This window comes from Oncorhynchus keta, chromosome 10 (assembly GCF_023373465.1).
Source record: "Oncorhynchus keta strain PuntledgeMale-10-30-2019 chromosome 10, Oket_V2, whole genome shotgun sequence".
Classification (NCBI taxonomy): domain Eukaryota; kingdom Metazoa; phylum Chordata; class Actinopteri; order Salmoniformes; family Salmonidae; genus Oncorhynchus; species Oncorhynchus keta.
The window spans coordinates 58,103,394-58,126,299 of NC_068430.1; the positions used below are offsets into that span (position 1 = coordinate 58,103,394).

At 42.1% G+C, this 22,906-nt stretch overlaps 1 protein-coding gene across 1 annotated transcript in view; it reads right to left on the reverse strand.

Annotated features, from left to right (window-relative positions):
* Nucleotides 1-18,771: 18,771 nt before the first annotated feature.
* LOC118389044 (voltage-dependent calcium channel subunit alpha-2/delta-2-like) overlaps nucleotides 18,772-22,906 on the reverse strand; it is an 87,393-nt gene continuing 83,258 nt past the window's right edge. The window contains 1 exon segment of the mRNA XM_052527351.1: nucleotides 18,772-22,888. Within this exon segment, the coding sequence (XP_052383311.1) occupies nucleotides 22,793-22,888 (96 nt within the window). The 3' untranslated portion in view covers nucleotides 18,772-22,792.

Here is a 22,906-nt window from a genome sequence, read left to right on the forward strand (position 1 = left end):
TTTGTTCCACCATTGGGGGCCAGAGCAGCGAACAGTTTTGACTGGGCTGAGCGGGAACTGTACTTCCTCAGTGGTAGGGAGGCGAGCAGGCCAGAGGTGGATGAACGCAGTGCCCTTGATTGGGTGTAGGGCCTGATCAGAGCCTGGAGGTACTGAGGTGCCGTTCCCTCACAGCTCCGTAGGCAAGCACCATGGTCTTGTAGCGGATGCGAGCTTCAACTGGAAGCCAGTGGAGAGAGCGGAGGAGCGGGGTGACGTGAGAGAACTTGGGAAGGCTGAACACCAGACGGGCTGCGGCGTTCTGGATGAGTTGTAGGGGTTTAATGGCACAGGCAGGGAGCCCAGCCAACAGCGAGTTGCAGTAATCCAGACGGGAGATGACAAGTGCCTGGATTAGGACCTGCGCTGCTTCCTGTGTGAGGCAGGGTCGTACTCTGCGGATGATGTAGAGCATGAACCTACAGGAACGGGCCACCGCCTTGATGTTAATTGAGAACGACAGGGTGTTGTCCAGGATCACGCCAAGGTTCTTAGCGCTCTGGGAGGAGGACACAATGGAGTTGTCAACCGTGATGGCGAGATCATGGAACGGGCAGTCCTTCCCCGGGAGGAAGAGCAGCTCCGTCTTGCCGAGGTTCAGCTTGAGGTGGTGATCCGTCATCCACACTGATATGTCTGCCAGACATGCAGAGATGCGATTCGCCACCTGGTCATCAGAAGGGGGAAAGGAGAAGATTAATTGTGTGTCGTCTGCATAGCAATGATAGGAGAGACCATGTGAGGTTATGACAGAGCCAAGTGACTTGGTGTATAGCGAGAATAGGAGAGGGCCTAGAACAGAGCCCTGGGGGACACCAGTGGTGAGAGCGCGTGATGAGGAGACAGATTCTCGCCACGCCACCTGGTAGGAGCGGCCTGTCAGGTAGGACGCAATCCAAGCGTGGGCCGCGCCGGAGATGCCCAACTCGGAGAGGGTGGAGAGGAGGATCTGATGGTTCACAGTATCGAAGGCAGCCGATAGGTCTAGAAGGATGAGAGCAGAGGAGAGAGAGTTAGCTTTAGCAGTGCGGAGCGACTCCGTGATACAGAGAAGAGCAGTCTCAGTTGAATGACTAGTCTTGAAACCTGACTGATTTGGATCAAGAAGGTCATTCTGAGAGAGATAGCGGTAGAGCTGGCCAAGGACGGCACGTTCAAGAGTTTTGGAGAGAAAAGAAAGAAGGGATACTGGTCTGTAGTTGTTGACATCGGAGGGATCGAGTGTAGGTTTTTTCAGAAGGGGTGCAACTCTCGCTGTCTTGAGGACGGAAGGGACGTAGCCAGCGGTCAGGGATGAGTTGATGAGCGAGGTGAGGTAAGGGAGAAGGTCTCCGGAAATGGTCTGGAGAAGAGAGGAGGGGATAGGGTCAAGCGGACAGGTTGTTGGGCGGCCGGCCGTCACAAGACGCAAGATTTCATCTGGAGAGAGAGGGGAGAAAGAGGTCAGAGCACAGGGTAGGGCAGTGTGAGCAGAACCAGCGGTGTCGTTTGACTTAGCAAACGAGGATCGGATGTCGTCGACCTTCTTTTCAAAATGGTTGACGAAGTCATCTGCAGAGAGGAAGGAGGGGGGAGGGGGAGGAGGATTCAGGAGGGAGGAGAAGGTGGCAAAGAGCTTCCTAGGGTTAGAGGCAGATGCTTGGAATTTAGAGTGGTAGAAAGTGGCTTTAGCAGCAGAGACAGAGGAGGAAAATGTAGAGAGGAGGGAGTGAAAGGAGGCCAGGTCCGCAGGGAGGCGAGTTTTCCTCCATTTCCGCTCGGCTGCCCGGAGCCCTGTTCTGTGAGCTCGCAATGAGTCGTCGAGCCACGGAGCGGGAGGGGAGGACTGAGCCGGCCTGGAGGATAGGGGACATAGAGAGTCAAAGGATGCAGAAAGGGAGGAGAGGAGGGTTGAGGAGGCAGAATCAGGAGGTTGGAGAAGGTTTGAGCAGAGGGAAGAGATGATAGGATGGAAGAGGAGAGAGTAGCGGGGGAGAGAGAGCGAAGGTTGGGATGGCGCGATACCATCCGAGTAGGGGCAGTGTGGGAAGTGTTGGATGAGAGCGAGAGGGAAAAGGATACAAGGTAGTGGTCGGAGACTTGGAGGGGAGTTGCAATGGGGTTAGTGGAAGAACAGCATCTAGTAAAGATGAGGTCGAGCGTATTGCCTGTCTCGTGAGTAGGGGGGGAAGGTGAGAGTGTGAGGTCAAAAGAGGAGAGGAGTGGAAAGAAGGAGGCAGAGAGGAATGAGTCAAAGGTAGACGTGGGGAGGTTAAAGTCGCCCAGAACTGTGAGAGGTGAGCCGTCCTCAGGAAAGGAGCTTATCAAGGCATCAAGCTCATTGATGAACTCTCCGGGGAACCTGGAGGGCGATAAATGATAAGGATGTTAAGCTTGAAAGGGCTGGTAACTGTGACAGCATGGAATTCAAAGGAGGCGATAGACAGATGGGTAAGGGGAGAAAGAGAGAATGACCACTTGGGAGAGATGAGGATCCCGGTGCCACCACCCCGCTGACCAGAAGCTCTCGGGGTGTGCGAGAACACGTGGGCGGACGAGGAGAGAGCAGTAGGAGTAGCAGTGTTATCTGTGGTGATCCATGTTTCCGTCAGTGCCAAGAAGTCGAGGGACTGGAGGGAGGCATAGGCTGAGATGAACTCTGCCTTGTTGGCCGCAGATCGGCAGTTCCAGAGGCTACCGGAGACCTGGAACTCCACGTGGGTCGTGCGCGCTGGGACCACCAGATTAGGGTGGCCGCGGGCACGCGGTGTGGAGCGTTTGTATGGTCTGTGCAGAGAGGAGAGAACAGGGATAGACAGACACATAGTTGACAGGCTACAGAAGAGGCTACGCTAATGCAAGGAGATTGGAATGACAAGTGGACTACACGTCTCGAATGTTCAGAAAGTTAAGCTTACGTAGCAAGAATCTTATTGACTAAAATGATTAAAATGATACAGTACTGCTGAAGTAGGCTAGCTGGCAGTGGCTGCGTTGTTGACACTACACTAATCAAGTCGTTCCGTTGAGTGTAATAGTTTCTACAGTGCTACTATTCGGGGCTAGCTGGCTAGCTAGCAGTGTTGATTACGTTACGTTGCTAAAAGAACGACAATAGCTGGCTAGCTAACCTAGAAAATCGCTCTAGACTACACAATTATCTTTGATACAAGGACGGCTATGTAGCTAGCTATGTAGCTAGCTACGATCAAGCAAATCAAACCGTTGTGCTGTAATGAAATGAAATGAAAATGTGATACTACCTGTGGAGCGAGCGGACTGCGACCGGGTTGTTGTTGGCTAGCTGTTAGCTGTTAGCTAGCTAGCAGTGTCTCCTACGTTAAGGACGACAAATAGCTGGCTAGCTAACCTCGGTAAATTAAGATAATCACTCTAAGACTACACACTCTAAACTACACAATTATCTTGGATACGAAGACAGCAAAGACAACTATGTAGCTAGCTAACACTACACTAATCAAGTCGTTCAGTTGAGTGTAATAGTTTCTACGGTGCTGCTATACGGTGGACGTTAGCTATGTGGCTAGCTGCAGTAGACTACGTTAGGACGACGAAATACGATAATTACGCAATTATCTTTGAAACAAAGACGGCTATGTAGCTAGCTAAGAAGAAATTGCTAAGATTAGACAAATCAAACCGTTGTACTATAATGAAATGTAATCAGCATCCCTAAAAACCATGTATACTTTTGCCTCCGGATTAAAGCGGGCTCTCTTAAAGCCTCCCATTGCGCAATCATAAACATTGTCCATCATCACATTCATTTGGTTGGCATCTCATTAACTTCAGCAGTGTTTGGAGGTCAACACTAAAAGAGACATTCAGAATAACAAAGCTCAGATACTTCCCACAGTTCATCTGTAATAACAAGACATTTAATTATTTACAGGGATGACTTACTCATTGTCCTCACCAACACCAACAGAAAAGTGTGGTGAAGGTGGACGATAAGCCTCGGGGATTGGTGGAGGGGCCACAGAAAGTGGTATAGGTGGAGGGGGGCCACAAGAAGTGCAGAAGATGGGGTGCCACAGGAATAGGTGCTGCCACAAGCGTAGCCTCGTTTGTAGAAGTAGTCTGTAAAAGGTCATTTAAAGGCTTATACATTTCAGAAACACGGAGAAAGCAGTAAAGCTGTCCAACATAATGTGATTGCGTTCTGAAAATGATTTACAGAAAAAAAATGTAGCCACATGCATCACTCACTATAGAATGTAATCAATGTGTAGGTCAAGACGACATTTTAAGGATGCATGTAGCTCTATTTTTTAAATAATATTTTCAATATGTATTACATTCAACAAGCAGACAGTGTTGTTTTCTCCTCCATGGTCCATCCTAACTCTGGAGGGAACGCCATATCTGGAGACAGCATTCATGAAGCAATCCATTACAGTACTGCTGCGATTGTTGCTGGAAGCACGGAGAAACACGGCGGCTGCAACCCATCAATGACTATCCTCCACCTAAATCAGAAAACACAGCACGGGTCAGAGAATCAACTGGTGCATTGACAATGGCCAGGGTAGAGATGATGGCATCCTTTGACTAAAGAAACCTCATCAACATATAAAATGTTGAATTCTACCTTGTAGTGCAGTCTTGTTTAGGCCTCAGCTCAGACATCGCTATCTGGCATTGTGTAGACTTTAGTTTTTCAGCACCTACTGTGCTCCTGTGGAAGTATTCAACAGCTGCTTTCACATTGTCCACAGTGGGCTTCATCACCTTCAGAGCATATCTTACAATCAGGTTGATTGTGTGGGCAAGACATGGATGATGGGTGCATTTGAAAATGTTTATGGCTTTGGTTATGTTAGCTGCATTGTCGCTAACACAACAGACCACTTTCCATCGACTTGCCATTCTCTGGCCACTCTCAACAGTTCCTCTGCCAAGTTCTCTGAGGTGTGTCTGTCGCTGAACTCAAAGCAGTCCAGAAGACAGCTAGACATTGAAAAATCTTCAATGAAGTGACATGTAACTGACATGTAAAAAGTGGTTACCTTTGATGCCCAGCAGTCAGTGGTAAGGCAAACAGCAGTAGATTTTTGGACTCTTTCCCGCACTGAAGCCTGTGTGCTCTCATACAGTTGTGGAATAAGTGATTTTGAAAGGGGTTTCCTGCTTGGAATTGTGTACATTGGATTTAGACTATTGCTATAATTTCTAAAAATGTACTCGATTGAAAATGGCTGGAAATCGGTGGCAATCATTTTAGCCAATGCAATATCAATTTGGTCATGTTTTGATACAGACATAGACTTTGGCATAAACTGGTTCATAGAAGACTGTCTGCTGTGGGTCGCGGAGTCGGCCTACTTGACTGAGTGGATAAATCTACACGTGTGGAGGTGCTGGCTACACCACTATCACTAGCAGGCCCGCTAGTTTCTCGAAGCTCCGCTACAGCTAGCTTCACAGTTGGGTGCAGAGTTCGCATATGCCGGTGTAGGTTGTGCGTAGAACCGGCTTCAAATGAGATTTTGTTTTGGCAAATTCTACACTGTGCTCTTACATTGTCTACATTATTAAAATGCATCCAAATGCTACTGTGCTTCCAACAAATTTTCCAGCTGTTGTTTTCACAGCTGTCGTTCCTCTCTCTCCTCGGCTGCTAAGTGTGTGACTGTGAGTGAGTTGGCTCGGCCCTCCCTCACGCATCTTTGGTTCATTGGTTGACACTGCGTGTCTGATTGACAGGAACAACAGATGAGACTGTTAGTCTGAGCAGACAGTCAGATCAAATGTGTGTGCGCTTGAGCATTTAGGCCTATATTATTTTTTTGATTTTTTTCGTTCTTTGAATGAGTTAATTCTATTCAATTAAATCTTTTGATTATTCATATCTTAATTTTTTTATATTTTTCTAAATAGATTTGGCTCTTCTGATATGCGATCTTCTCCCAACATTCACCTACAAGAGCCGACTCTTAGAGCCGAGGAGAAAGAGGAACGACCCATCACTAATACATTTGATACCAGTTGGTATTGAACGCCCTCACCTTTTCACCCTTCTGCATGAAACTGATCTCAGGCAGAATTCAACCCTTGCTTTTAATTCACACCTTTTTCGTGTATCCCAGAGAATGAAAGGGGTTCTTCAACAAAATGTCCACAACATTTTCTGCAGTGTTGGCCATTCTACCATTCTGGCGGAGAAAACTGCACTTTGGCGCTAATAGCTAACAGTTAGCTAGCTACTGAAGTTAGTAAGGCAAATGAATAAAATTGCACTAACTGGACACAAAAATAAAGTTCTAAACCCAAGAAAACAATGTATAATATACTTCCTCCATCTCCTGTAATTTTAAAAAACGAATTTGAATTTAATAATGTCCCAAAAATGCTTAACTATCACTCTTCACTCTTAATCTCTATCTAACAATGTCACCAAGCTTCTCAACACATAGAACCCCCATAATGCTGTGGCACAATCCCAATACAACACACTAGGTTCATTCTCTGATCCTACATCTATGATTGGATGGACAACATGTCAGTTCATACTGCAAAATCTTAGATTGGTTGGAGGACGCCCTCCGGAAGTGGTCATAATTACCATGTATGTCTATGGAAGGGGGTGAGTCCTACCAGCCTCCTAGGTTTTTTATCGAAGTCCTCTAATCAGCCTCCACTGGTCCAGATTGTTATTGTGGGTACAACATTACCAACACTTTTCCTAATGAAGCCTATAATGTATATTCCTCAATGCTCATGGATGAGTCCTGGGTGGATGAACCAAGGACAATGTCAATCATTGTTACATTTTTCTAAGGAAATGTGTCTTTGTTTTTGCATGATATGCTCAAAACATTACAAAGATTAAAGGGATAATCCACCCCAAACAACGTATTCTTATTATTAACAGTGTTAAAGTGTTAAATAACACTAATATGTGAAAACAATATTTTATGTGGACAAATGTTTCCTTTTGTTCTTACAACAAGGTTGGTAGCAACATGTGAACATCTACCTCAGCTCAAGTCGACTACAAAACCCTGAATGCAATGCTCTCTATTTGGGCTGGCTAGCTAGCTAGGTAGCTAGCATAGTAGCTACACACAAAACTACCAACCTCAATATCAGGATGAAGTAGTTAGCGAGCTGTAAAATCGCCTGAACAAACTCCACTATCAATTTAGGAGTCTATCTCAAAGAGTACAACTTGCAGTTCCTATCTGCCCATAGCTAGTGCAGAGCACATTGCTTATGGCAACAACTAACTTTTCCCACGTTTGTGACTAACTTTTCCCACAGACACACGTGAGCATTGCGAGATGGTACTTGAACGAGAAACTAAGTTGAATATGTCATGATGTTGGCCTGATGCGGGAGGTTTATGACCCCCATAAATACCTTTCCCCCTTTTCCTCTCTCTACTCTACTCTACTCTATTTTAGTAAAGCCTTTGTTAACATTGAGAGAGAGTCTGGTGACGTCAAAAGATGTCAGTTGAAAATATGCATTGGGATATGAATATGATATCAGTTCAGTTGGCGTCTCAGACATGATTACTGATCATAGAATGACATAAACTGTATCTTGGAAAGTCTACACATTCTAGTTATCAGATTCACATAGAATTGTTGTGCAATTTAAAAAGTTTAAATGTGAAACTATTTGTGAAAGGATTAAATGTAATTTTAGCTCCTAAATGAGAAAATTGGTTTTCACGAGTGAACTATGCTCAACTCAGTGCCCCCGCCCATGTGAACAGACACTGGTTGTAAACTATGAAACACGGCCCTCTCTCCCAATCCTATATAACCAGTTAAGCATTAGGGGGAGCTATTAAAATTTTTGGATGAAAAACGTTCCTGTTTTAAACAAGATATTTTGTCACGAAATTATGCTTGACTATGCATATAATTGAAAGCTTTGGATAGAAAATAGTCTGACGTTTCCAAAACTGTAAAGATATTGTCTGTGAGTGCAACAGAACTGATGTTACAGGCGAAACCCAGATAAAAATCCAACCAGGAAGTGCCGCATTTTTTTAAACCGCCTCATGCCAATGATTCCTTATATGGCTGTGAATGAGCTACGAATGAGCTTACGTTTTCCACGTATTCCCCAAGCTGTCTACATCATTGTGACGTCTTTTTACGCATTTCCATTGAAGAATAGCCGTAAGGGACCATATATAGCAAGTGGTCACATGGTGTCTCCCGCAGAAAATCTTGCGTAAAATACTGAGGTAGCCATTTTTCCAATCGCTTCTTATGAGAAACCAATTGCCTCGACGGATATATTATCGAATATATATGTTAAAAACACCTTGAGGATGGATCCTAAACAATGTTTGCCGTGTTTCTGTCGATATTATGGAGCTAATTTTGAAAAATGTTTGTCGTTATAGTGGTATTATTTTCTGGTTGATTTCTCAGCCAAGCATGATGAACAAACGGGGCCTATTTCGCCTACAAAAATAATATTTTTTGAAAAAAGGAACATTTGCTATCTAACTGGGAGTCTCCTGAGTGAAAGCATCCGAAGTTCTTCAAAGGTAAATGATTTCATTTGGTTGCTTTTCTTATTTTCGTGAAAATGTTGCCTGCTGCCAGCAGAGCCTAGCATAGCATTATGCCATGATAAACTTACACAAATGCTTGTCTAGCGTTGGCTGTAACGCATATTTTGAAAATCTGAGATGACAGTGTTGTTAACAAAAGGCTAAGCTTATGTTTGAATATATTTCATTCATTTCATTTGCGATTTTCATGAATAGGAAAAGTTTCTAGGTGTATTGGTGTCCGCTGCGTTATGCTAATTCGTTTGAAGCTATGATTACGATCCCGGTTCCGGGATTGCTAGTCGCAAGAAGTATATAAGCCCCTTTCTGTTCCGAGGACGTTAGGGCGACGGTCCTATGTTAAAAGGGCTCAGATAATTACCTAACGAAATTAGCATCGAATTTCAACATGAAGATGACGGTCAACACACCGAAAGGATGAATTTAGACTATACCAGCCAGAATATAGCATGAGCTTAAAAGTATGGCAACTTGGTATGAACTTTGAACTCTTATTCACTTCAGAGGTGATACCTCCCAGCAGTCGCTGTAAACGTGGGCTAGGAAAGGACGGACGACGTATCCAATCGAACACACACAACGATACTATAACGTATCCAGTTTACCACCAGAGATATTCTTAAGAGGACCAGAGATCCATGCTGGACCAACCCTCCTTCTATTGACGACCAATCTACCGAAGTGCAGCTCAGTGTAAATATTTATTGCATTCTCCTTTTTTAAATGGTCGGTTATTTAGAATGCATAAGATACTGTATTAACGATAGCATTGCTGCCTACGGCCCGATAGACACAAAACCTTTTTTGTTCCTCAGTCTTCCCGCTCTTACACTCAAACCCAACCCCCCTTTCTTTGTGTAACCAGCTGTCATGTCTGTTCCGTCCGCTAGGGACGTTTTCCTTTATGGCCTAATTTGTAAAAAATGTATGATCCATTCTGTGTAGATGTAATTCTGTGTGATTATTTAGGTATTTAGTAAATAAATAATTAAACCAAATTTTGTATTGCTGATTCAACTTGTTAGCCAGGGTTCGTGAAGATAACAAAGAATTTACAACTTTCAGATGAGACTAAATAAGGTGACGATTAAATATTGACTCCTATTGATGTAAAAGATGACTAGGTCTTTAAGAGTTCTCTGACGTAGTCAGTGGGTAGTGTAAGCTATACAGTTCTGTATGAGGGCTGATAAAGCTAATTATAGATAACTGAAAAATAGAGCGTTTGGCCAAACGCAGGGCTATTTCTGCCTTGCGCGTTTTAAACGCGGATAGGCTCGGTCAGAAGCCAGCCGATTGATATTGAGTAGATATTAGCTTGACCAGCGATAAGTATCTCTCTGTGTCTCTCGCTTTTCCACGCGAGTAGACTACAGTGCATTTAGTTGTTTGCTGCGAGTTCCGGTTAAAACATTATGCCTGAAAAATGCACAAAGGAGGAATAGCTTGCACGAGATGCTAAGCTAACAAAGGGAAAATGGGCCACGTTGAAATTACTCCGCCTTGAGGAACGGAAGTCCCGCCCCGGGTACTTCCGCTTGAATTCAGTGTGTTTCTCAGCAGTGACCTCTGAAGAGTCACCAGTACTTTCCTTCAAGAAGAATTAGTCAGGTGACACTCAAGTCGTTACTTACGATATCCAGACAGATATCGATGTCTCATTCAATTTAACTATAAGTAAAATTTGCCAAATTTATATTCTCAAGTGGATCTTTTAAAGAATATCCAAATTGATGTGTTTTTCTAAATGAGACATTGTAAACTTTTTCCACATTAACCTAGATGAAGAAAACCTCTCAGGTTAATTTAAATTTAATTCCCAAATAGCCTACACAGGTTTGATTTATCATTAAAATGGATCAATCAGTAAAAATTTGGTTTTTGCAAAACACAATCAGTAACCTCGCCTCCAGCGGGAATCCCATGTGGCTTCGTCCTTAGGGAGAAGTGTACCATAGTGGTGAATGTACCCTAACATCTGAACTACTGTTTACACTTATGATATCCAATCAATGGAGATTGTATGGATTATCGTCTCATTCAAGTTAATAAGTTAAATTGCTGAACGTACCTTAATTTCTTCCAATCAAATGAGACAATTTTAAACTTCCCATATTAACCTGGATGAACTAACTTCTCAGGTCAATTAAAGTTTAATTCCCAGATAGCTATCCAGGTATGAACTTTTCCCCTAAATGTTTCTAATAATGTGCAAGCTATCAGAGGAGGTGGTCAACACTCCTCCGCTAATTAGTGAACCTCCACCCATAAAAGGATTGATCTCTGACCTCAGCAGCGATACCAACCCTAATTATGCCATTAGCGAACGCTCTCCAAAATCAACCATCAAACACAGGCTTTGTGACGGTTCTCTCCACTTTAGCCCTTATGTATCGCCATCAAAGATTGGCATCGGTCCAATACGACAGTGCACAGCTGAAGCACGTGCAAGACATGGCTAACATGAGGGGACAGGTGAAGAGAACTGAGCAACTATTGACAAAAGCAGGAAATGAAAACATTCTGCTAGTCCCTCGACTACTGCGTTTGAAATCTGAACAATTAAAAGTAATTGCAAATACTTATGACAATGAACGAGCACAAACTCTCCAACAAAATCGTTGTCTCCAGGAACAACTCGATTTAGCCAAAACTAAATACGATGATGTCCACTCCAAACTATATAAATCTGTCGAGTTATCTACAAACAGGAGCATGCAATTTGATAACATGCAGGCAGTTTTATTGAACGTTACTCAAGGTAACAATGTTCTACTCCAAATTATGCAGACAAAGATGATCAGTTAATGAACACAATGACTAAGTTGGATGACAAATCAGCAGAACTCATTGAAGTCGCTGACCAAATGAATGATGAGAGAACTTGGGTGATGAAGATGGAGCGGAAGAAGCAAGCGGAAGAAATGTCATCACTAAATCTCTCGCTCCGTACTCAAAACCTCTAACTGCAAACCATGACAGATTAGTCTGACACCGAAAGGAGCAAGTGCAACACTCACATTTCCAAAATCAGTACTCAAGTGGACTCTGCAATGCAGCAGAATACCACCCTTAGGTACCATCTGGAGGATGTTCAGAATGGTCACGCTCTACAACGTGACTATCCATCCAAGCAACCGGAGTCCGGTACTCAAAGGAGTGAAGACGATAGGTTTCAGACATCGCCTCCCTCAAGTGTCCCTCAGTCGTCTCCTCTTGGCCATCCGGCACTGAGTAATATGGCGCCTCTTGGCCAACAAAGCCAAAGCTTGGCTTCTCCTCTTGGCCTTTCGGGCCCAATTTCCCCACAGGATGAAGTCAACCCTCTCTGACCGCTTGACAAACTAGTCAAGAATTTCCCCACCTTTGACCCTGTTCCAGGTCAGCCAAATGATACCAAGCCGTTCCTAGCTGACATAGAGGATGCGTTGGATGACTACCCGAACGCTAAGGGTTCTGACAGGGTTTACCTGTTGAAGCGAACGTCGAACAGACATGTGACGAGGTTAATTCGTCTATAACAGCAACACATGCTAAATGACTACGCTAAACTTGTCACAGCTTTGAAAATAGAATGTAGTGGTTCTGCAACACGCAAACACGATAGTTCACTGGCTAACATGGTCAAACTAGCTCAGAACGAACACCCACAGGCTTACTATCATATGCGTCGTTCAGCTTACTTTGGCCTACTCACTGAAACAGGAATGGAAGAACTGTTAACATTCAAACAAATGTTTCTGTTGAACATGTATCCCACCTTCATTACATACTTGGGCCCTGCAGCTCACGTTGGCTTGCCTATCTTACAACTCAGAGTGCTTGCAAGCACAGCTTTTGAGGCATCAAAAGTTCACAACGGTAAGAGCCCTGACCACTCGGTTTTGAAGTTTGACCAGGAGAACTCACTCCAGTTAGAGGGTGCATTATCAGGTATTGGAGCGTTAAGAGATGACGCACAACAACGGTTTCGACCACAAAACCACAAATCTAATAACCACCACGGTCGAAATAACTGTAAAGTACGTCGCCATCAAACCGACTACCGCTACAATCGACCTGTTCGCTACGTTCCTGCACCCAACCCACAAAAAGTGTCAGAGCACAAGGGTAACAAAGGGTAGAAGGATGATCAAAACGTAGACCAATGTTCTCCAGAAGTTCCACTACGTGAAGAACTAAAGCGAGAAACATTTGAGAAAAGGGTAAAAGATAAGTCACAAGGACTAAACAGGGAATTACCGGACACCAGGTCCGCAGGAATTAACACCCATAGCAAGGACGGTAAAATAAAAATTTCTCCTGCTCTCATTCGAGACCCTATCTAGGGCCCACCTGATCAAGAAACAAGCTCAAGGGCTTTGTCTATTTACTCTAATACAAAGGTTGCGAAGAAAAGGTAAAACGCTTCACTAAAGCCAAGTCCACTCAAAATCTGAAAAGTCGATCTGCTTCCATCTTGAACAGAAATGACACATCACGTCGTTGCGAACGACCACGACCACTCCACTTTGTGAGGACTATGTCCACTAAACACAAATCTAAACGCTCATACCTGGAAACGGTCCTGAAGGACTGCTTAACTTGTCATGCGCTAATTGATTCGGGTGCGACATTATCACTCATCTCTCAAACATTGTTTGATGATCTCAAAAGGACTTTGAAGCCAACTAAACGTTGGTTAAAAGTGGAACGATGCGACACTACACTTCCGAGGGGTCACTCAGACTTCCTCGCCTCTCACATTGAGAGTCACGCTGAAACTACACTTCCAGGACGTATTGCTCGTTCACCCTGTGTCTGTTATCAGCCTCGAATCTGTACCCCTGCTACTTGGAGCAGACTTGATGTATCGGTTACTCCCATTGATGGATTGGAAAACCAACAAGGTAGGCCACAGTGGAGTGGTAGGCCACAGTGCCTTCTCCACTGACCACACTGTCCTCCCATAATGCTAGCTGCAACGCAGTCATTCACGAGGGGTACCTGTCGAGAGCACCCATTGGGAAAAAGACGTTTAGAAACCTCTTGGTGAAGAATCCAATCCAAGGAGATATTACTATATCTCGACACATTCCATCAGCCAATCTGATTGACCATTCTTTCCATGATTTTGAGCCAGCTGTCTCTGTAAATGAGCAACTTCCCTCCTCCTTGCAGTCGTGCAATACGGTAGTTGAGATGAACTTCTCTTGCCCCTTGGAGACTTCCGCAAGCACTGCGGCCGTCTCAGCAAGAAAAGCATTGATGCACAGAGTATACTCTGCTTCCGATGATACACCTTCCGCTTTGTGGGGGACTGTCACCCCTTACAATGACACTAATGGCGTCAGTCTAGCAACTGACCCGATGACTCCCACTGGTGAAACACTTTGCGATATCACAGACCGATATCCTTGTCTCCGTTCGCAGGTACTGAAGAGATTACCACACGTGGACTTGGTGGTAACTGACAGGTCTCGACAGCCACTGAGCTTTTTGAAGCACAAAACAAGGAGATTGGGTTGAAAGGTTACAGCATTCTCATAATAACGTAGCCACTGACAACTCGTACATAGGGTCCGAACTTTTAGTTTGCGCCTCGGGTACCAAGTCTCGGGTGTCCTGAGACTCAAAGGGGGGAATAGTATCCCAAACCCATGATGAGCCTCATCGAGGCCGGGGGAGGGGGGGGGGCGCCAGAGCATAAATCAAATCTAGTTGTAAACTCCCCTATGAGAACAGTGAAGAGCAGACAGGCCCCTAGACGGGGATTATCTTAGAACACTAACCAAGAATTAACAACTTTCAGATGAGACTAAATAAGGTGACGATTAAATATTGACTACTATTGATGTAAAAGATTACTAGGCCTTTAAGAGTTTATTCGGAAGATAACAGCTCTATAAACATTATTTCGTGGTGCCTCGACTTTCTAGTTAATTACATTTACCTTATTAGCTTAATCAGGTAATATTAATTACAGAAAACTTATTTTATAGAATAGCATGTTTTATCACTTAATCTGGCACAGCCAAAGACACAACAAATAATTTGGTGAACTGTTTAGATTGTGCACATCTAAGCAAAATATATACTTTGTCATGATGATTTAAACAGATGGATGTGTTCTAGTATGCCCGCACCATCTATTGGCTGATTTGGCTATCTGGAGTGCAGGTAATTGTTAAAAGTCTCCTAACTCACATAAGTCTGTCAAACATGTCCAATCACCATCCAGTTGTCCATGTTTCGTAAGCCAATCATGTATATCTTCCCCTTCTTTGAAAGAAGGACACATCCAGTAGCATTGAAAAGATGGAGGGGTTCAAGTCTATTGGTTGACTTAGCGAACCACCTTGAAAAAAAGAGAGACATCCAGTTAGTGCTGGATCAAGACAGAACTGTAGCTAGCTAGTTGGCCAACCTTCTCCAACTTTCTCCTGGACTATCATCAATTCATACCACAAGGTAAAATGAAAAACATGACTTATACTGCAATGGTGATATTAACCAGATCCAACTTGTTTTCCAACAGTATGATTTAAATAGCAACTGCTAACTTGTAGCTATAGTTGCTGCTTAGCTTAGCTGTATGGCAAGCTAGCTAGCTAGATAGCATGGTAATGGTACAGAAACGTTACAGTAGCACTAGCATAAATTTTCTTAGAGAACTGTCAAAGTTGGTGAGCTCTAAAATATAACTACATCTGCTAACGCTACCAAGGATAAGTTATTGCCCATTTAAGTAAGTGAAATTCTGCTAGCTAAGTTCCAGTTAGCTATGTAAACAGCTTACAGTATGGTCATGCATACTATACGATGCAACCAAGAGTTTTTACATCATGCACAATGTAAAAACTCTGTTGGTTGCATCAAAGCTGCCTATATACCTATGTATTTGTTTATGAATGAATATCAGTCATTCGATGATATAGCCCAGGTATTCCCAAACTGGGGTACGTGTACACCCAGGGGTATGCGCAATGCCGTCTGGGGTACGCCAAATAAAAATGTGATTTAAAAATAAAATAATAATCTTCACACTTTCAAACAGTCCATTTATATTTCCCAACGGGGCTATACATTTGGGTGAAGTTTTTTTCTCGCCTGAGTAGCCTCTTTTCACTGCCAAAAATAAAATGAAACCATCTAGTGTTCAGCGAAATAACAACATAATGTCAAATACAGGTAGCCTAGTCAAATAATTAACATCCAATCTCATTAACCATTTCTCTCTCGCAGGAATTCCACTAGCCAAATGTTGTTGCTGCTCATGTTGGTATCTGTACCGATGATGCAAAAGCCATGAAAGGGAGACATATTGGAGTAGTAATGCGCGTGCAAGCAGTTGCTCATGACATTACTTGGGTACACTGTAGCATCCACCGAGAGGCTCTTGCTGCCAAGGGAATGCCTGACAGCTTGAAAGAGGTTTTGGACACTACAGTGAAAATGTTTAATGGTCATAAACATTGATAAAAGATACAAGTGTTAAACATACGAATACAGATAAACTTCTCCTTAATGCAACCGCTGTGTCAGATTTCAAAAAGGCTTTACGGCGAAAGCACACGTATGCGATTATGTTAGGTCAGCGCCTAGACACAGAAACCCATACAGCCATTTTCTAAGAGAGTGAATGTCACAAAAGTCAGAGGTAGCATTAAAATTAATCACTTACCTTTGATGATCTTCATCTGGTGGCACTCCCAGGTCTCCATGTTAGACAACAAATGTTTGTTTGTTCGATAAAGCTCATCTTTATGTCGAAATACCTCCGTTTTGTTGGTGCATTTAGTTCAGAAATCCAAAGGCACAATGTGCGCTCTCAACACCAAGATGGAAAGTCAAAAAAGTAAAAAAAAAAAAAAATCAATAATATTTCAACCGGACAAAAGCTTTGTCAATGGAAAAGGTAAACAAGAAATGCGCGCTCCCGATCACGTGCCTAAAGACTGGTCACATGTTGAGGAAGCCATAGAGATCGTGAACTGGGTCCTAAGTCTTTGTATGGTGGATAGGCTTTCAATGGAAAAACAGCCTTTCAAAATAGTACTTCCTGGTTGGATTTTCCTCGGGTTTTTGCCTGCCATATCAGTTCTGTTATACTCACATACATTATTTTAACAGTTTTGGAAACTTTAGAGTGTTTTCTATCCAAATCTACTAATTATATGCATATCCTAGCTTATGGGCCTGAGTAGCAGGCAGTTTAATTTGGGCATGCTTTTCATCCAAGATTCCAAATGCTGCCCCCTACCCTAGTGATGTTAACTTTGTTAAAGCAAGGCCCCTGAACTCTCATGTATTTTCTGCACAATGCAATGATATGGGCAGCAACCATGTAACGCTTTTACAACATACAGAAGTGCGCTGGTTATTAAGGGGCAAAGTATAGACATGTTTTTTTTAATTGAGAGAGGAACTTAAAGTTTTACTGACCATAATTTTTCACTTGTCTGACTGCTTGCATGATGACGAGTTTCTCACACCACTGGCCTATCTGGGTGATGTTTTTTCTCACCTGAATAATCTGAATCTAGGATTACAGGGACTCTCCGCAACTATATTCAATGTGCAGGACAAAATTGAGGCTCTGATTAAGAAGTTGGAGCTCTTCTTTGTCTGCATTAACAAGGACAACACACAGGGCTTTCCATCATTGTATGATTTTTTTTTGTGTGCGGCTGACTTCCAGGTTGGATGTACATTGTGTCAAGAAGCAGTGCGGCTTGGTTGGGTTGTGTTTATGAGGATGCATGGCTCTCGACCTTCGCCTCTCTCAAACCCGTACGGGAGTTGCAGCGATGAGACAAGCCTGAAACTACTACCAATTGGATACCACAAAATTGGGGAGAAAAAAAGGGGTACATTGTTTAAAAATTATAATAATGATGGCAAAAAACAACATTTGAAAGTGCGCTGATCCTGGTGCTAGAGGGGGTACGGGACTATATGCAGCTGGAGGTTGAATGTTTGAAGGGGTACGGGACTATAAAAAGTTTGGGAACCACTGATTTAGCAGCCTAAATTGACTAATTTGCCATGAGTGAGATTTTCTACGTGCATTTCATTGCCCCCTGGTACAACCTCTAGATGGGGGACTGGGGGTTCTCCATCAGGAACATTTTACTGTTTTATAGCTAATTTCATGAAATTGTACATCTTTTTTACATGGCTTAGGCCTGTGACCAGGGTGGAAAATAAAAAACCACAGGTCAGGTGTATTCAGGATGCTTTGAACATTAAATGAACACTCAATATTTGATGATTTTGTTACTTTGAGATTTTGGAGGGATGAAATTTAAAGTATGCTAATATTTTTGTAAAAATATTTTTTAAGCGGTTTGACAAGTTGTTCAGACAGTAATTCAATTAGATAAAGTGACAGGCAAATGCTAAAAACAGATGGAAGGTTGGACACATCGATTGATCCCTGTTCTCAGGTGGAAAGATGTAAGCAATATGTGCAGGGGAGAGTTACCACTAAACCAAGTCTCTGATCAGGACATTGTTATGTTAATGGTTGATGGCAGTTGGCAACCAAATAGACTGCCCAGGTAAATCCATGTGAAAGCTATCATCCCTCAATGATGTCACTTATTAAATCCACTTCAATTAGTGTAGCTGAAGGGGAGGAGACAGATTAAAGGATTTTTAAGCGTCGAGACAATTGAGACGGATTGTGTATGTGTGCCATTCAGGGGGTCAATGGGCAAGACTAACTATTTACAGTAAGTGCCTTTGAATGGGTTCTGGTAGTAGGTGCCATGCACACCGGTTTTTGTCAAGAACTGCAACGCTGCTGTATTTTTCATGCTCAACAGTTTCCCGTGTGTATCAAGAATGGTCCACCACCCAAAGGACATCCAGCCAACTTGCATTGGAGTCAACATGGACCAGCATCACTGTCAAACGCTGTGTGTGTATGTGTGTGTATGTGTGTGTGTGTGTGTGTGTGTGTGTGTGTGTGTGTGTGTGTGTGTGTGTGTGTGTGTGTGTGTGTGTGTGTGTGTGTGTGTGTGTGTGTGTGTGTGTGTGTGTGTGTGTGTGTGTGTGTGTGTGTGTGTGTGTGTGTGTATGAGTGTGTGTGTGTAATATTTCAATTGTGGAGGTTAGTCATAAAACTCACAGTACTATAAAACAGAAGTTATCAAATACACTGCACACCACAATAGCATTAAATCAAAGGAACACAAATCAGAAAGAGCTGAAGTGAAAAATATCAATAGCATTTAATCACCAAATATCATATATAAACATTTAGAGATAATCTTTTTCATGTAGCAGACAAAATGTTGTACAAAGTTGGCCTTCTTCCGTTGACTGCTTTGAGTCATCTGTACAAAACACGAGGTGACATGGACGACTGCGCACAAGGAGAGGAAACGCTGTCCCAAGCAAACAACAACAATAGCAGCAAACCAAACCAAAAGTACAGAAATACATTAAACATTCATATTATTTCATAGCCTAATAAATAAAACGATAGGAAAGCTGTTACGGGCTTTTTTGAATAAACTGAAGTTAAAATGCCCATCCCCCATATATTTCAAAAACATTCAACGTTCTTTAAATTTTGCAATAAACAAACTGCCCACTGAGTTCATTCTCACAATCAATGCTATTACCTAATTTATAACAGGTAATATGAAGCATACTCAAAGGTCAATCAGAGGTCATCGACCAAAACCCCCACATGCCTATCAGATTCTCACAACACTCATAGTGTAAGGTAACTCTGGTCCAGAACATTGTTTGGCTGCGATCTCAAAGCTGAATGACGCCCTGGACCAGAGTTAAGTGTAAGGTGGCACCCATTGGGAAATCCTCACGGAGTGGGGGAGTGCTTAGGCTACTCACGTTCACCTGTAAAGAAATGTCAAATACTTTTTATTACTAGTTTATACATCAATCTGGAAATGTTCCATAAAATCATGCAATAAGTATATCAAAAATTAAACGTACCAAACTAAAACACTGACTTCAGAGTTAATAGCACACTGTATAAAGAGCAATAGTTCTCCTATAATGTGGACAGAGTTGTTTTCAATATTTAATTCCCCCAAATCAATCATGAAAAGCCCAGATAAAATGCTCGTCTTTAAAATGCCCATGGTCTGGGATGGGTACTGGGTTGAGGTGTGTAGCTTCGATGTATACAATTTTTGTTTGTTAATTTACTTTTGTAAACACATTCTTGAAGAGACAATTATTTTTATGTTTTGTACAATCAGGTTTTTGTCTAGTCTGTCTTGAATAATATATAAATAATAATAAAAAACATGGTCCAAACTGAGTGTTCTTCAGTCTATTTAACAAAGGCTCTACATGAGCCTGTGAGAATTGCAGAAAAAAAGTTCAACTGTACTACTGCTAATACTGTATTCTAACAGTCATTGTAATTGAGTGACTCGTCATATCTGATTGGCTGATGGCAAGTCACTTCCTGGATGTCTCATGTATACAGTGAGGTCAGTAGGAAAGGTGAGCTGGTATCTGGTATTCTTACAGAGAGTATGGAAATTCCCGTGGGTTGGAGGTCGCCCCCATAGAATTAGGAATTAGAATACTAGAATGGGTTAAAGGTCAGCCATTTTGGTTAGGGAGTTGGTCAACTAAGGTTTGCCAGTGCTGTGATAAGATATTGTGTCAAATAATGCATTTGTAAAATGTATCTGCATTGTATATTTGTTAGCTAGCTATCCAAACAGTTTTACTGCCAATATTCCATTCAAACAAATGTAGTCAATCCACAGCCATTCACTGGCCGAAATCAGTAGATGATATGACTTAGACAATTTGTAAATGCAACAAGTACTTATATTGTATCATATTATAGAACTCTCAGATTTCCAAGAAAGCAAAACTGTTGACATTTATGGTCTGGTTACATATATGTTTGTGGCTATTTATACAGAAAAGGTGCATCAAACCCATATAAACTGTTTTTTATGTTTATATAACATATTTGGTTGAAAATAATTATATTAGACAATTTCTGATACATCACATGCCTTTGTTTTAATTTCATGCATAAGTAAAAATCAGGATTATGCCTTTCATTCCATTTAGACTGGTTTGGATTTCTCCCTGACCAATATGGCAGCCATTTTCACTCCATTCTGGAATTTCGAGGGTTAATGACCTAACCGCCCTCTAGTAATTTAATAGGATCTCTATGGTCCCCCCACCCTCCCCAGGTACGATATGAACATGTCATAAGCCATGTAAAAAAAAAAAAAGATTTACAGGCAATTTGCTGTAAAACTGCAACATTATCTCTCAGCCTCATGCCAAAATGTATAGAATAACAGGAAATTTGCTTTAAAAATGCAAAATTCTCTCAGCCTCATGGCAAAATGTGTAGAATTGCATGAGATACTGCGGTACACCACTGAACTACAGGGTAGAGGGAGATGACACTGAGCACTGGGGAAGCAGGCTATCTAGGCTGTCCTTTATCCATGATCAGCTCTTGGTCACACGGTTGACTGCACCTTTTCACAAACAGACTGGAGCAGGCTGAACGATGGCTGTGCCTCTGTGTCCATGGGGAGATTACAAGGGAAAGTACTGTAACTGGGCGCTGTTTCAATTGTGCTGTATCCCTAATACCTTGCAGTCTGAAATGTAATCCTAAACTACACCTATCTCCCTTCACCTCACACAGTCCACCTTAACATTTCCCATGGCCCACAAAATCCATTGAGGGCTGTCCTTTCAGTCAGTACTGTCCATAGAGTCGAGTGTGCCTTTCTCCAGGGCTGTCCAGATCTGAGATCTAAAGTCCCGCTCATCCAATAGGAGTGCACCAAGGCACTGCTGGGTGGAACACCAGGCATGACATGAAAGAAAAAACATTTTACAAATATTTCATCAAAAAAAGTGTGTCAAAAATATTACTCCTTTTACTATAACCCAAATGTGTTTCTTCATAAAGGCTTCTAGGGGCTATAAAGCTCTGCTTGGACTAGAAGGGAATATCAACAAAGGGAATCGGAGAGTGGCATCATCAAATGTTTACACTGAAAGCTGCCCATACATAAGCTACATTCTCCAGAAGTTAGCATACACAAATGCATGAGCTTTTCAGATCACATAGACAAATCATTGCACAAGATGCAAGGTAAAGCTTCAGTAGGTCATCTTCAACCATCCAAATGGAGTATAACTTAAATGGAGTATAACATTTGACATATAGGCTATGCATGTTTGTTCATACATCTAATTCAATACATGTATTGTTCATATATATATATATATATATATATATATACAGTACCAGTCAAAAGTTTGGACACACCTAATCATTCCAGATTTTCCTTTATTTTTACTATTCTTTACATTGTAGAATAATAGTGAAGACATCAAAACTATGAATTAGCACATATGGAGACATGTAGTAACCAAAAAAGTGTTAAACAAATCAAAATAGATTTTATATTTGAGATTCTTCAAAGTAGCCACCTTTTGCCTCGAAGACAGCTTTGCACACTCTGGAATGCAAAACCCTGGAATACAAAGCTGTCATCAAGGCAAAGGGTGGCTACTTTATTCTTCAATGTAGAAAATAGTAAAAATAAAGAAAAACCAACTTTTGACTGGTACTGTGTATATATATATATATGAACAAAAATACATCTTTGGAATATATTTTACGTATTTTTTAATTTATATATTTACTATATGTTCATGTAAAATTCACAAAAACAAAATGTACTGTATCAGTTGATAGCAACGGTCCACTGTACTTTTGTTACAATGTTGTTGTTTTTTAAAATCTCTCAATCACTTCTTATTTGGCTTTTGGAAGCACTTTTAGAACATATTGAGCATTGATGCTAACTAACATCTAAGTCAATAAAATATTTGTCATAACATCCCTTTATCACACATTCAAATGAAGTGATTTTTTAAAAAGGATATGGATGATTTAAAAAATGTTCCATATCTCACACTTGGGGCAATTTACTGTCATCAAAATAAGAGAAACTCTCTTCTTTTCAAGTGGCCTGTCATATGAGACATGCAATGGAAATGCAGAGAGAGAGAGATTAAGGGAAATCACACTAGAGAAAGAGAGAGGAAAGAGGAAGTTTTTTTTTTTTGGCAGAGGTCAATCCCCGACCAGAAGTAGACAAAGAAATGTTGAAGAACAAAGGGAAGAGTAAAATAATGGATGTCAGGAGATAGTGGAATGATGACTGTGGTAATGGTCTAGTCCAGGTGTCAGAGAGAGAGAAGAGTCAGGATCAACTGGATAGAGAAAAGGATTCCTATTGAAGATCGTAGGGAATGGCCTCTCCCACACTCCGATGTGTTCTCCTAGAAGAGAGACATAAA